This window comes from Mustelus asterias, chromosome 8 (assembly GCF_964213995.1).
Source record: "Mustelus asterias chromosome 8, sMusAst1.hap1.1, whole genome shotgun sequence".
In the NCBI taxonomy this organism is placed as follows: Eukaryota; Metazoa; Chordata; class Chondrichthyes; order Carcharhiniformes; family Triakidae; genus Mustelus; species Mustelus asterias.
Window position 1 is genome coordinate 205828 of NC_135808.1, and position 14525 is coordinate 220352.

At 53.5% G+C, this 14525-nt stretch overlaps 2 protein-coding genes across 2 annotated transcripts in view; one reads left to right on the top strand and one right to left on the bottom strand.

Annotated features, from left to right (window-relative positions):
* The window catches only part of csnk2b (casein kinase 2, beta polypeptide), a 296247-nt gene that overhangs the window by 104636 nt on the left and 177086 nt on the right, over positions 1-14525 (bottom strand). The gene's annotated exons all lie outside the window — the stretch shown is intronic.
* The window catches only part of LOC144496727 (early estrogen-induced gene 1 protein-like), a 51225-nt gene that overhangs the window by 5280 nt on the left and 31420 nt on the right, over positions 1-14525 (top strand). Inside the window, exon 2 of the mRNA XM_078217229.1 lies at positions 10453-10573. Coding sequence (XP_078073355.1) covers positions 10453-10573 — 121 coding nt within the window. The remainder of the gene's footprint in view (positions 1-10452; positions 10574-14525) is intronic.

Sequence of the window (14525 nt, forward strand, 5' to 3'; positions counted from 1 at the left end):
CAAAGCTTTTCGTCTCTGACTCATCAGGTCAGATTGGCAAGAAATCCAATTCCCAAAGGACCAACAACTTGTACTGCAGGAGGTGAAAGTGCCGACTGGTCGGCAGGAGGACTCTGATTGGTGGAGGTGTTGCTGTGGAGAATGCACCAGGGAACAGTTAACTGCTCAGACATGCAAACCAGGCGGGGCAGTGCCAGGCATGTGGGCCTGACGCCCTAATGACTGGCACATTGTATCAAGTGGCATCTCGCTTCAGCAGTTTGTGACAAGGCCCCACTGTGCTCAAACCAATCTGCGCTTGCAAAACTCGGAACACCGAGCCCAGCATCAGGTGTGATGCTGACATTGGGTGACTTGCGACTGCACGGATTGGGAGCAGGAATAGGCCACTCTGCCCCTCGAGCCTGCTTCCCCATTCAATAAGATCATAGCTGATCTCAACCCCACATTCCTGCCGACCCCCCGATAACCTTTCACCCCCTTGTTAATCTGGAATCTATCTCGCTGTGCCTTAAGTTCCAGTGACCCTGCCTCCATCTCCCTCTGGGGAAGAGAGTTCCAGGGATTCACCTCCCCCTTAGAGAGACAAATTCTCCATATCTCCATTTTCAATGAGTGACCCCTTATTTTTAAACAGTCACCCCTGATTGTGCTAAGAATGATTCTGAAAAACAATTGATGACAATTGGTCAGGTTTACAGTGTAGTTCCTCTGTGCGTGCTCTGAGTTACCTATATTCACATACAGGGCCCGATCTTTGCAGACAGAATATGCTCACACATTGCACCTTTTTCAACTGAACTAAAGCTTTTTGATTTCATAGAATCATAGAATCCCTACAGCACAGAAGGAGGCCATTCGGCCCATCGAGTCTGGCCCGACCACAATCCCATCCAGGCCCTATCCCCATAACCCCACATATTTACCCCACCCATCCCCCTAGCTTCCACATCCCTGGACACCAAGGGGCAATTTAGCATGACCAATGCCCCTAACCTGCACATCTTTGGATTGTGGGAGGAAACCCACACAGACACGGGGAGAATGTGCAGACTCTGCACAGACAGTGACCCAAGCCAGGAACCGAACCCGGGTCCCTGGCGCAGTGAGGCAGCAGTGCTAACCACTGTGCCACCATGCTACCCCAGGGAAACAGCTATTCCCAGGTTTCTATCCCCCGAGTGATGCCTTGATCAATCTGAGTCTGGTTCCAATTTAAACAGAACCTTGGCAGTTAACTGTTCATTGATGCATTCTCTCGCGGCAATGCATTCTTTTGTGAAAATGCCGCGGCCCTTTGCCAACCCAGCAGCACCCCCTTCTTGTGCGGTGCAAATTGCCGGGTGGATTTGGTGTTCTCTTGATTCTGACCTGATGAGTGGAAGACGAGAAACTTCGACAGGCCTTGTATTTTCCAGCCTTTTCCAGCAGATTTGCGAATGCAAGTTGTGCCGAGACCCGTGACTCTGTTATTTTACCTACTGGGGTTTCACCGTGGGGCGGGGGGGGGGAGGGAGGAGGAGGAGGGTGGGACAGGTGGAGGTGGGGTCTGGATGATAATACAACCCAAAGGAGTGGGGGTTGGGGGGGGGGTTAAAAAGCACCATCAAAAAACAATCTGTTGCCGTGTTTAGTGCGGCAATAAAAAAACGGATGTAAATGTCAAATGTTCAGAGAGGGCCGTTCTCCTTTGGATGGTACAAAGTCTCAGTGTGCCAACGCCCTGTACACTTTATATCTCCCCGGGCAAGAATGTGGCACTCAATAACTGGAGAGACTTTGGCCCCATCATTAATCAATTTCATGATTGTAAAATCATTCAGGACGCCCTCCGCCTCGTCCGCTCCCTCCCCTCCTCCCTCAAGGGATAGGTGATGCACCCCTTCCCCTTGCCCGACATAACCCACTGCCCGCTTGGCTGGGGCTGCCCGTCACCTGGACTGGGTGCGGAGAAGATTCTTTGAAGGAGAACAGAGAGGGGAACTCTCCCACTCCCTTTCTCCCAAACTGACACCGGAAGCAGAATCCCAATGCCGGAATCCTAAAGTTTAAAGTTAAAGTTTTAAAGTTTATTTATTAGTGTCACAAGTCGCTTACATTAACACTGCAATGAAGTTTCTGTGAAAATCCCCCAGTCGCCACACTCCGGCGCCTGTTCGGGTACACTGAGGGGGAATTTAGCATGGCCAATGCACCTAAACCAACACGTCTTTCGGACTGTGGGAGGAAACCGGAGCACCCGGTGGAAACCCACGCAGACACGGGGAGAACGTGCAGACTCCACACAGGCAGTGACCCAAGCCGGGAATGGAACCCGGGTCCCAGGCGCTGTGAGGCAGCAGTGAACCCGGGTCCCTGGCGCTGTGAGGCAGCAGTGAACCCGGGTCCCTGGCGCTGTGAGGCAGCAGTGAACCCGGGTCCCTGGCGCTGTGAGGCAGCAGTGAACCCGGGTCCCTGGCACTGTGAGGCAGCAGTGAACCCGGGTCCCTGGCACTGTGAGGGAGCAGTAAACCCGGGTCCCTGGCGCTGTGAGGCAGCAGTGAACCCGGGTCCCTGGCGCTGTGAGGCAGCAGTGAACCCGGGTCCCTGGCGCTGTGAGGCAGCAGTGAACCCGGGTCCCTGGCGCTGTGAGGCAGCAGTGAACCCGGGTCCCTGGCGCTGTGAGGCAGCAGTGAACCCGGGTCCCTGGCGCTGTGAGGCAGCAGTAAACCCGGGTCCCTGGCGCTGTGAGGCAGCAGTGAACCCGGGTCCCTGGCGCTGTGAGGCAGCAGTAAACCCGGGTCCCTGGTGCTGTGAGGGAGCAGTGAACCCGGGTCCCTGGCGCTGTGAGGCAGCAGTGAACCCGGGTCCCTGGCGCTGTGAGGCAGCAGTGAACCCGGGTCCCTGGCGCTGTGAGGCAGCAGTGAACCCGGGTCCCTGGTGCTGTGAGGGAGCAGTGAACCCGGGTCCCTGGTGCTGTGAGGGAGCAGTGAACCCGGGTCCCTGGCGCTGTGAGGCCAGAAATCGAAGTTCTCAGCCGAGGGCTTAATTTTTGCCCCACCACCAAAATAGACCCCATCAGTCTCGCAGCAGACACAGAGGAATTCATCAGGCGAATGAGGCTGAGGGAGTTCTTCCACAAACCCCAAGAGGCCAACAACGAACACAATGAGACAGCCAATGAACTGGAACAGCCGACAGAGAGATCCGCAGTGCATCCGAAGAGGAAAGAGTCGAATTGGACTCCTCCGGAAGGCCGCTGCCCTCGACTTGACATGTATGCCCAAGCCGTCAGGAGGTGCGTCAACACCAAATTCATCAGCCGCACTCACAAGACAGCCCCGAACATCACCCAAGCACAACGCAACGCCATCCACGCTCTCAAGACCAACCGCAACATTGTCATCAAACCAGCAGACAAAGGAGGGGCCATCGTCATACTGAACAGAACGGATTACTGCAAAGAAGTGTACCGACAACTCAACAACGAGGAACACTACAGACAGTTACCTGCAGATCCGACCAAAGAACACACCCGTCAACTCAACACTCTGATCAAGACCTTTGATCCGGACCTTCAGAACACCCTCCGTGCTCTCATCCCACGTACTCCCCGCGTTGGAGATCTCTACTGCCTCCCGAAGATACACAAGGCAAACACACCCGGCCGTCCCATCGTATCGGGCAATGGGACCCTGTGCGAGAACCTCTCCGGCTATGTCGAGGGCATCCTGAAACCCATTGTACAAAGAACCCCCAGCTTTTGTCGCGACACGACGGACTTCCTACAGAAACTCGGCACACATGGAGCAGTTGAACCAGGAGCGCTCCTCGTCACAATGGATGTCTCAGCACTCTACACCAGCATCCCCCATGACGATGGCATTGCTGCAACGGCCTCAGTGCTCAGCGCCAACAACTGCCAGTTTCCAGATGCAATTTTACATCTCATCCGCTTCATCCTGGACCACAATATCTTCACCTTCAACAACCAGTTCTTCATCCAGACACACGGAACAGCCATGGGGACCAAATTTGCACCTCAATATGCCAACATCTTCATGCACAGGTTCGAACAAGACTTCTTCACCGCACGGGACCTTCAACCGGTGCTATACACTAGATACATCGATGACATTTTCTTCCTTTGGACTCATGGTGAACAATCACTGAAACAACTCTATGATGACATCAACAAGTTCCATCCCACCATCAGGCTCACCATAGACTACTCTCCGGAATCGGTTGCATTCTTGGACACGCGCATCTCCATTAAGGACGGTCACCTCAGCACCTCACTGTACCGCAAGCCCACGGATAACCTCACGATGCTCCACTTCTCCAGCTTCCACCCTAAACACGTTAAAGAAGCCATCCCCTACGGACAAGCCCTCCGTATACACAGGATCTGCTCGGATGAGGAGGATCGCAACAGACACCTCCAGACGCTGAAAGATGCCCTCATAAGAACAGGATATGGCGCTAGACTCATTGATCAACAGTTCCAACGCGCCACAGCGAAAAACCGCACCGACCTCCTCAGAAGACAAACACGGGACACGGTGGACAGAGTACCCTTCGTTGTCCAGTACTTCCCCGGAGCGGAGAAGCTACGGCATCTCCTCCGGAGCCTTCAACATGTCATTGATGAAGACGAACATCTCGCCAAGGCCATCCCCACACCCCCACTTCTTGCCTTCAAACAACCGCACAACCTCAAACAGACCATTGTCCGCAGCAAACTACCCAGCCTTCAGGAGAACAGTGACCAAGACACCACACAACCCTGCCACAGCAACCTCTGCAAGACGTGCCGGATCATCGACACAGATGCCATCATCTCACGTGAGAACACCATCCACCAGGTACACGGTACATACTCTTGCAACTCGGCCAACGTTGTCTACCTGATACGCTGCAAGAAAGGATGTCCCGAGGCATGGTACATTGGGGAAACTATGCAGACGCTGCGACAACGGATGAATGAACACCGCTCGACAATCACCAGGCAAGACTGTTCTCTTCCTGTTGGGGAGCACTTCAGCGGTCACGGGCATTCGGCCTCTGATATTCGGGTAAGCGTTCTCCAAGGCGGCCTTCGCGACACACGACAGCGCAGAGTCGCGGAGCAGAAACTGATAGCCAGGTTCCGCACACACAAGGACGGCCTCAACCGGGATATTGGGTTTATGTCACACTATTTCACATAAATATTTCTGCTTTTTTCCTCCTGAGTCTTTATCATGCGATCCTAGAATCAGAATTTATGTCACACTATTTGTAACTCCCACAGTTGCGTGGACCTGCAGAGTTTCACTGGCTGTCTTGTCTGGAGACAATACACATCTTTTTAGCCTGTCTTGATGCTCTCTCCACTCCCATTGTTTTGTTTCTTAAAGACTGGATTAGTTGTAAGTATTCGCATTCCAACCATTATTCATGTAAATTGAGTCTGTGTCTTATAAGTTCTGTTTGTGAACAGAATTCCCACTCACCTGAAGAAGGGGCTCAGAGCCTCGAAAGCTTGTGTGGCTTTTGCTACCAAATAAACCTGTTGGACTTTAACCTGGTGTTGTTAAACTTCTTGCTGTGAGGCAGCAGTGCTAATCACTGTGCCACCGTGCCGCCCTGAAATAAAAGCAGAAGATGCCGGATAAACTCAGCGCGGTCTCGAGAGGGCGAGAGGGGGAAACACAAAAGCGTTTCAAGCGTTTCTGAAGAAGAGTCGCACTGACTCGCAAACCTCACTTCTGTTCCTCTCCCCACAGACGCTGCCAGACCTGCTGGGTTTTTGTTTGCCCAGAGTACTTTGCTTCTTACGCTTTAATGTGTGATTGGGGAGGCGATGGTCGAGTGGTATTGTCGTTAGATATTAATCCAGAAACTCAGCTAATGTTCTGGGGACCCGGGTTCGAATCCCACCACGGCCGATGGTGGAATTTGAACTGATGAATGTGGGACTCACTCCCACGGGGAGTGGGGGTGAATGTGGAACCCGCTCCCACGGGGAGTGGGGGAGAATGTGGACCCGCTCCCACGGGGAGTGGGGGAGAATGTGGGACTCACTCCCACGGGGAGTGGGGGAGAATGTGGAACCCGCTCCCACGGGGAGTGGGGGAGAATGTGGACCCGCTCCCACGGGGAGTGGGGGAGAATGTGGGACTCACTCCCACGGGGAGTGGGGGAGAATGTGGAACCCGCTCCCACGGGGAGTGGGGGAGAATGTGGACCCGCTCCCACGGGGAGTGGGGGAGAATGTGGGACTCACTCCCACGGGGAGTGGGGGAGAATGTGGAACCCGCTCCCACGGGGAGTGGGGGAGAATGTGGACCTGCTCCCACGGGGAGTGGGGGAGAATGTGGGACTCACTCCCACGGGGAGTGGGGGAGAATGTGGACCCGCTCCCACGGGGAGTGGGGGAGACTGTGGGACTCACTCCCACGGGGAGTGGGGGAGAATGTGGAACCCGCTCCCACGGGGAGTGGGGGAGAATGTGGACCCGCTCCCACGGGGAGTGGGGGAGAATGTGGGACTCACTCCCACGGGGAGTGGGGGAGAATGTGGAACCCGCTCCCACGGGGAGTGGGGGAGAACGTGGACCCGCTCCCACGGGGAGTGGGGGAGAATGTGGAACCCGCTCCCACGGGGAGTGGGGGAGAATGTGGAACCCGCTCCCACGGGGAGTGGGGGAGAATGTGGGACTCATTCCCATGGGGAGTGGGGGAGAATGTGGGACTCATTCCCATGGGGAGTGGGGGAGAATGTGGGACTCGCTCTCATGGGGAGTGGGGGAGAATGTGGGACTCGCTCCCATGGGGAGTGGGGGAGAATGTGGGACTCGCTCCCATGGGGAGTGGGGGAGAATGTGGGACTCGCTCTCATGGGGAGTGGGGGAGAATGTGGGACTCGCTCCCATGGGGAGTGGGGGAGAATGTGGGACCCGCTCCCATGGGGAGTGGGGGGAGAATATGGGACTCGCTCCCACGGGGAGTGGGGGAGAATATGGGACTCGCTCTCATGGGGAGTGGGGAGCCACTGTGTCTGTTGCACTGTCCCACCCAGTCCCAGAGGGGGGAAAGGACAGTGTCTGACCCACTGTCCCACCCAGTCCCAGAGGGGGGAAAGGACAGTGTCTGACCCACTGTCCCACCCAGTCCCAGAGGGGGAAAGGACAATGTCTGACTCACTGTCTGGCCCCATTCCTGTTGCTTTCCCTGTGTGGTTGTACATGTGGAGCAGGGTTAATGTCGGGAATTGAGCAGATTCCCAGTACATGAGGCAGCGACATTTGCTCTGGAGTGGTGTTGGGCTAGAGGGTGAGGTTCTGACGGTAAACACTAACTGACTGCCTTGGCTAAACACACAGCAGCTGAGGTAACCAGAGATGGAATCGGAGGATTGCATTAACAACACTCTGCATAGTTTAGTCACGAGGCATGAGTTGTGAAGAATTTCCAAGTTACCAAGCTGGTTAGCACGAGATTTAAACTTACCCCTCGCACCCCCCTGTCTGAGCCCATCTCTCAGCAGCAACCCCTTGCGTGTACTGTCCCTTCGGGTACATAGAATCATAGAAGCATCATAGAATCCCAACAATGCAGGAGCAGGCCATTCGGCCCATCAAGTCTGCACCGACCTCAATCCCACCCAGACCATATTCCCGCAACCCCACATATTTACCCTGCTAATCCCCTGACACTAGTGTCAATTTATCACGGCCAATCCCCCTAACCTTCACATCTTTGGACACTAAGGGGCAATTTAGCATCGCCAATCCCCCGAACTTGCACATCTTTGGATACTAAGGGGCAATTTAGCATGGCCAATCCCCCTAACCTGCACAACTTTGGACTGTGGGAGGAAACCAGAGCTCCCCACGATACACGGGGAGAATGTGCAAACTCCACACAGTGACCTGAGGCCGGAATTGAACCCGGGTCCCTGGCGCTATGAGGCAGGGGTGCCAAACACTGTGCCACCATTCTGCCCAGGTTCACCTCTGACCTCCACCCAGTGACCTGGTTTTGGGTGAATTTGTGCCCTGTTTCTGTCTGTTTCGGAATCCTTTGGGAACCATTGATTAGCACGGGCAGTCCAAGGGGCTTTTATCAAAGGTACTTTTCTCGAACAAGCCTTGCTGATGTATGTTTTCCTGAATCTTGCATTGGGCAAGGTTTTAGAATGATTTACACGGTCATCTACTCATATCTATTAACCTAGCGGCTAATGCTTTACCTCCTCATCAAAAGCATTCCACTCTGTTTCTTTGCTTGAGCATTTCTTGTCATTAATATTCAGACTTGAAAGGCAGATCACCAATCATACTAACTCCTAACACCATTGGGAAACATTTCTGTTTTGCTTCGGGGGATTGGCCATGCTAAATCGCCCCTTAATGTCCAAAGACGTGCAGGTTAGGGGGATTGGCTATGGTTGTTGTTGACGCTTAAATGTTCAGTTGAAGGGATGTGCAACAGATGCTGGCCCTGTCAATGACACCCGCATCCCCCATGGAAGAGGAAAGAAAAGATTATGAACACCTTGATTCACTTCAGCCGCAGCGAGTGTCCTTGAACTCACTTTCCTGGTGAATGGAGGGGAGGTTACAGTGCGCTCTCGGGAGGGGACTCAAACTGAGGGCAAAACAGGCGGGGTGAACCAGTGTACTGAGTGCGTGTCACGTCAGTGCGCGGGGTGGGGGGGGGGGGGGGGGGCTGGTGGGGGGCTGGTAGGGGGCTGGGGGGGGCTGGTGGGGGGCTGGTGGGGGGCTGGGGGGGGGGCCTGGGGGGGGGGCGTTGCTGGGGGGAGCCTCACCGAGCCCTTGAATCACATTGTGATTTGGTGTTTCATTTCTGATTGCTCTCGGGCAGTCTCCCTTTCCGAGGTTGCCCCTTTAATTGGCCCCTCAGTTTGTCCGGTTTATTTTAATTGGTCAATTGTTTTAACTCAAAATGGGGCAATCGCACAAGAGAACAAAGAACAAAGAAAATTACAGCACAGGAACAGGCCCTTCGGCCCTCCAAGCCTGCACCGACCATGCTGCCCGACTGAACTAAAACTCCCTACCCTTCCGGGGACCATATCCCTCTATTCCCATCCTATTCATGTACTTGTCCAGACACCCCTTAAAAGTCACTACCGTATCCGCTTCCACTACCTCCCCCGGCAACAAGTTCCAGGCACCCACCACCCTCTGTGTAAAAAATCTGCCTCGTACATCTCCTTTAAACCTTGCCCCTCGCACCTCAAACCTATGCCCCCTAGTATTTGACTCTTCCACCCTGGGAAAAAGCTTCTGACAATCCACTCTGTCCATGCCTCTCATAATCTTGTAGACTTCTATCAGGTCTCCCCTCAACCTCCGTCGTTCCAGTGAGAACAAACCAAGTTTCTCCAAACTCGCCTCATAGTTAATGCCCTCCATACCAGGCAACATCCTGGTAAATCTTTTCTGTACCCTCTCCAAAGCCTCCACATCCTTCTGGTCGTGTGGCGACCAGAATTGAACACTATATTCCAAGTGCGGCCTAACTAAGGTTCTATAAAGCTGCAACATGACTGGCCAATTTTTAAACTCAATGCCCCGGCCGATGAAGGCAACCATGCCGTATGCCTTCTTGACTACCTTCTCCACCTGCATTGCTACTTTCAGTGACCTTGAATAAGAACATAAGAACATGGAAATTGGGAGCAGAAGTAGGCCATTCGGCCCTTCGATCCTGCTCCACCATTCAATCAGATCATGGCTGATCTCTCCCTGGTCTCAAATCCACCTCCCCACCTGTTCCCCACATCCCTTTAACCCATTTTTTAATCAGAAATATATCTACCTCCTTCTAGAAACCATTCAATGATTCAGACTGCACCGCGCGATGGGGCAGCGAGTTCCACAAATTCACCCCCCTCTGTGAGAAGTAGTTCCTCCTCATCTCAGTGTTAAATCTACCGCCTCTCAGCCTGTACCTGTGACCTCTTGTTCTCGATTGTCCCACAGGGGAAACATTTGGTCCACATTTACTCTATCAATCCCTTTTATATCCCTCGATCAGATCCTCTCTCATCCTTCTAAACTCCAGCGAGTACAAACCCAAACTGTTTAATCTCTCCTCATACGTCAGCCCTTTCATCCCCGGGATCAGTCTGGTGAACCCCCTCTGAACTGTCTCCGATGTCACCACATCCTGACACTCGCTCCCCTGTCTGTTTTTTGGACGTGTTGCCCTCCGCCGACCTCGCTGGAAACCGGTCATTGCCGTGTCGATGCTTGTGGGATCTTGCTGTGCGGGGTTTGGGTGTGTTCCCCCCCTTGGCCAGCTGACAGTTTGAGGTGGACGGGAGTCGTGCCCCCCTCTCCGTGCTCCTGCTGAGGGTGTGTCGGGAATGGGGGGAGGGCTGATGCGCGGGGTGACGGGGGAGGTTGCTCCTGTGGCATGTTGGTGACGACTTTCTGTTATTTCCCCTGTGCTTTTCCAGGGAAGAGGTGCAGCAGAACTGTGTCCGCTGGAGGAAGAGGACGCGCTTCATGTGCAAGATGAGTGCCAGCCCAGTCACAGGGGTCCTGGACGCCAGTATCTGTCGAGTGTCCGTCCGCAAGGTCTGTGGGGTCATCGCTTGTCACTAATGTGCTCTTTATAACCTCATTTTTAAATGTATTCCTGGGATGTGGGTGTTGCTGCCGGAGCAGCATTTATTACCCATCCCTAATTGCCCCTTGAGAAGGTGGTGGGTGAGCTGCCCTCCTGAACCCACTGCAGTCCCTGAGGTGTAGGTACACCCACAGTGCTGTTAGGGAGGGAGCTCCAGGATTTTGACCCAGCGACAGTGAAGGAACGGCCGATATATTTCCAAGTCGGGATGGTGAGGAACCCTCCAAATTTCACCATCTGCTTTGGTGGGATTCGAACCGCGTCCCCAGAGCATCACCCTGGGTATCTGGATCGCTAGTCCAGTGACAATACCAATATGCCACCACTTATGTTTCCACTGGGGCTAAAGAGCTATTGTGGGGAGGGGGGATCAGGATATTGAATTCAATGATCAGCCATGATCATAATGAATGGTGGAGCAGGCTGGAAGGGCTGAATGGCCTCCTCCTGCTTCTAGTTCCTATGTTTCTATGGTGGCATCCCCAGGTATCTGCTGCCCTTCTCCCTCTAGATGGTAGCGGTCGTGGGTTTGGAAGGTGCTGCCTAAGGAGCCTTGGTGAGTTGCTGCAGTGCATCTTGTAGATGGTACACACGGCTGTCACTGTGCGTCGGGGGTGGAGGGAGTGAATGTTTGTGGATGGGGTAGCAATCCAGCGGGGCTGCTTTGTCCTGGATGGTGTTGAGCTTCTCGAGTGTTGTTGGAGCTGCAGCATCCAGGCGAGTGGGGAGTGTTCCATCACACTCCTGACTTGAGTCTTGTAGATGGTGGACAGGCTTTGGGGAGTCAGGAGGTGAGTTACTCTCTGCAGGATTCCCAACCTCTGACCTGCTCTGGGAGCCACAGTGTTTATATGGCTGGGTCCATGTCAGTTTCTGGCCAATGGGAACCCCCAGGATGTTGATCGTGGGGGAATTCAGTGACGGTGATGCCATTGAAAGTCAAGGGGCGAAGGTTAGATTTTTCTTGTTCTCGAGTATAGAAGTTTACAGCATGGAAACAGGTCCTTCAGCCCATAGAATCCACAGAATTCCTACAGTACAGGAGGCCATTTGTCCCATCGAGTCTGCACCAACCACAGTCCCACCCAGGCCCTTTTCCCATAACCCCTTGTATTCACCCTGCTAATCCCCCTGACACTAGGGGCAATTTAGCATGGCCAATCAACCTAACCATTTGGAGTGTGGGAGGAAACCGGAGCACCCAGAGGAACCCACGTAGACACAGGGAGAAAGTGCAAACTCTACACAAACGGTGACCTGAGGCTGGAATTGAACCTGGGTCCCTGGTGCTGTGAGGCAGCAGTGCTAATCACTGTGCCACCGTGCCGCCCTGTTTAACCACTAAGCTAGTCCCAATTGCCCGTGTTTGGCCCATATCCCTCTATACCCATCTTACCCGTGGAACTGTCTAAATACTTTTTAAAAGACAAAATTGTACCCACCTCTACTATTGCCTCTGGCAGCTTGTTCCAGACACTCACCACCCTCTGTGTGAAAAAATTGCCCCTCTGGACACTTTTGTATCTCTCCCCTCTCACCTTAAACCTATGCCCTCTAGTTTTAGACTCTCTGACCTTTGGGAAAAGATGTTGACTGTTGGAGAGGGTCATTGCTTGGCTCTTGTTTAGCGTGGACAAACCTCACCGCACCCCCCAACCCCCAACCCCCCCCAACCCCCCCCAACCCCCCCCACCCCCCCCACCCCCCCACCCCCCCAACGACCACCATCTATTCCCACCCCTTGAGCGCAGCAACACTCATATCTCAAAGAACAAAGAACAGTACAGCACAGGAACAGGCCCTTCGGCCCTCCAAGCCTGCACCAATCACGTTATCCTATCTAGACCAACCGCTTGTATCTCTCTATTCCCTCTCTGTTCATGTGTCTACCCAGATAAGTCTTAAATGTCACTAACGTGTCTGCCTCAACCACCTCACTTGGCAGTGCATTCCAGGCCCCCACTACCCTCTGTGTAAAAACTTCCCCCGCACATCTCCACTGAACCTTTCCCTCCTTATCTTGAACTTGTGCCCCCGGTAATTGTCATTTCTGCCCTGGGAAAAAACTTTCAACTGTTCACCGTATCCACACCCCTCATAATTTTATAAACTTCTATCATGTCGTCCCTCAGCCTCCGTCTTTCCAGGGAGAACAATCCCAATTTATTCAATCTCTCTTCATGGCTAATGCCCTCCATACCAGGCAACATCCTGGTGAACCTTTTCTGTACCCTCTCCAAAGCCTCCACATCCTCCTGTGTGTACACATCTCAGGCACTGTGGCTCCAGGAATACAGCAGAACCCCTCGGTTGAAGCCAGGTGGGGGGGGGGCGTGGGGGGGTGGGAAGGGGGGCGTGGGGGCGGGCGTGGGGGGGGGGGGGCGTGGGGTGGGGTGGGGGGTGAAAGTGAGGGGAGATGAACAATGCGCTGGATACCAACCCCCCCCCCCCCCCCTCCCCTGCCATGCTGATATAGTTACTCTGAACCAGCCCGCTCCCTCATGACCAATCACCGTCCCCGAGGCTTCACCTCCTTGTCCAAAGCAAGTCCTCCCTCCAACCGCCCGCCGCCATCTTGCAAACGTGACGTGGGAAAGATAATCTCCTTTATTGGTGATATGGCTAGCTGATCGAGGAAGACAGTGGTTCCCGCAGGCAGGAAGGTTAACGGCAGTGCGGATGGCTCTTAATTCTTGATAAAGTGTAATCTTGATAATTGAGATAAGAGGATATAAACACCCCCCTCCCCGCCCCAGCGCCCCAGCGCTAGAATATTTACAATAACTTCATGGTTGGGATATTTGAAATGTTTTGCCAAGGGTTTGCATTTGTTTAACACCAGCCTATTTGTGTTTGAGATCACGGTGTGTGTATTGATTGCAAAGATTATAGGAACTGTTCCCCCTGACAACACAGACACAAATGTGACGAGGCAGATTTAAGAATATTGGCAAAGGGGGGAGTTGTTCTGGTAAACACAGGGAGTTCTGGCAATCTGCACATCCCTGCCAGGACACAGATATCTCCGAGACCTCCGGGGCAGCTGGAGATCATGGAGACCTGGGATGGAGGGATCTGAAAACGAGGATCTGGATTTTAAAGTTTTTTTCTTGACTGGGGCCAGTCCTGGTCAGCAAGCAGAAGGGGTTCCAATCCAGAGGCCACTTCATAGAATCCCTTCAGAGGCCCATTGAGTCGGCACCAACTCTCCAAAAGAGCATCCCACCCAGGCCCTATCCCCATAACCCCACATATTTACCCCGCTAATCCCCCTAACCTACACATCTTTGGACACTAAGAGGCAATTTAGCATGGCCAATCCACCCTAACCTGCACATCCTTGGACACTAAAGGGCAATTTAGCTTGGCCAATCCACCCTAACCTGCACATCCTTGGACACTAAAGGGCAATTTAGCTTGGCCAATCCACCTAACCTACACATCTTTGGATACTAAGGGGCAATTTAGCATGGCCAATCCCCCTAACCCGCACATCTTTGTAGTGTGGGAGGAAACCGGAGGAAACCCATGCAGATATGGAGAGAATGTGCAAACTCCACACAGATAGTCACCCAAGGCTGGAATTGAACCCGGGTCCTTGGCGCTGTGAGGCAGCAGTGAACCCGGGTCCCTGGCGCTGTGAGGCAGCAGTGAACCCGGGTCCCTGGCGCTGTGAGGCAGCAGTGCTAACCACTGTGCCACCATGCCGCCCATTGTGAAGGGTAGAATAGGGGCCAATCTTTACAGAGTCCTATTTATTTACAAAGTTAAGCATTACAAGCATACATCTCCTAACTCGAACAAATAGAGTTTAACTCTGTGTCTGTTTATAGGGAGCTCACATGAATGCCCAGTGAATGCCTGTGAGAATGATGGGTGGTTGTGAATAAGGACCTGGAG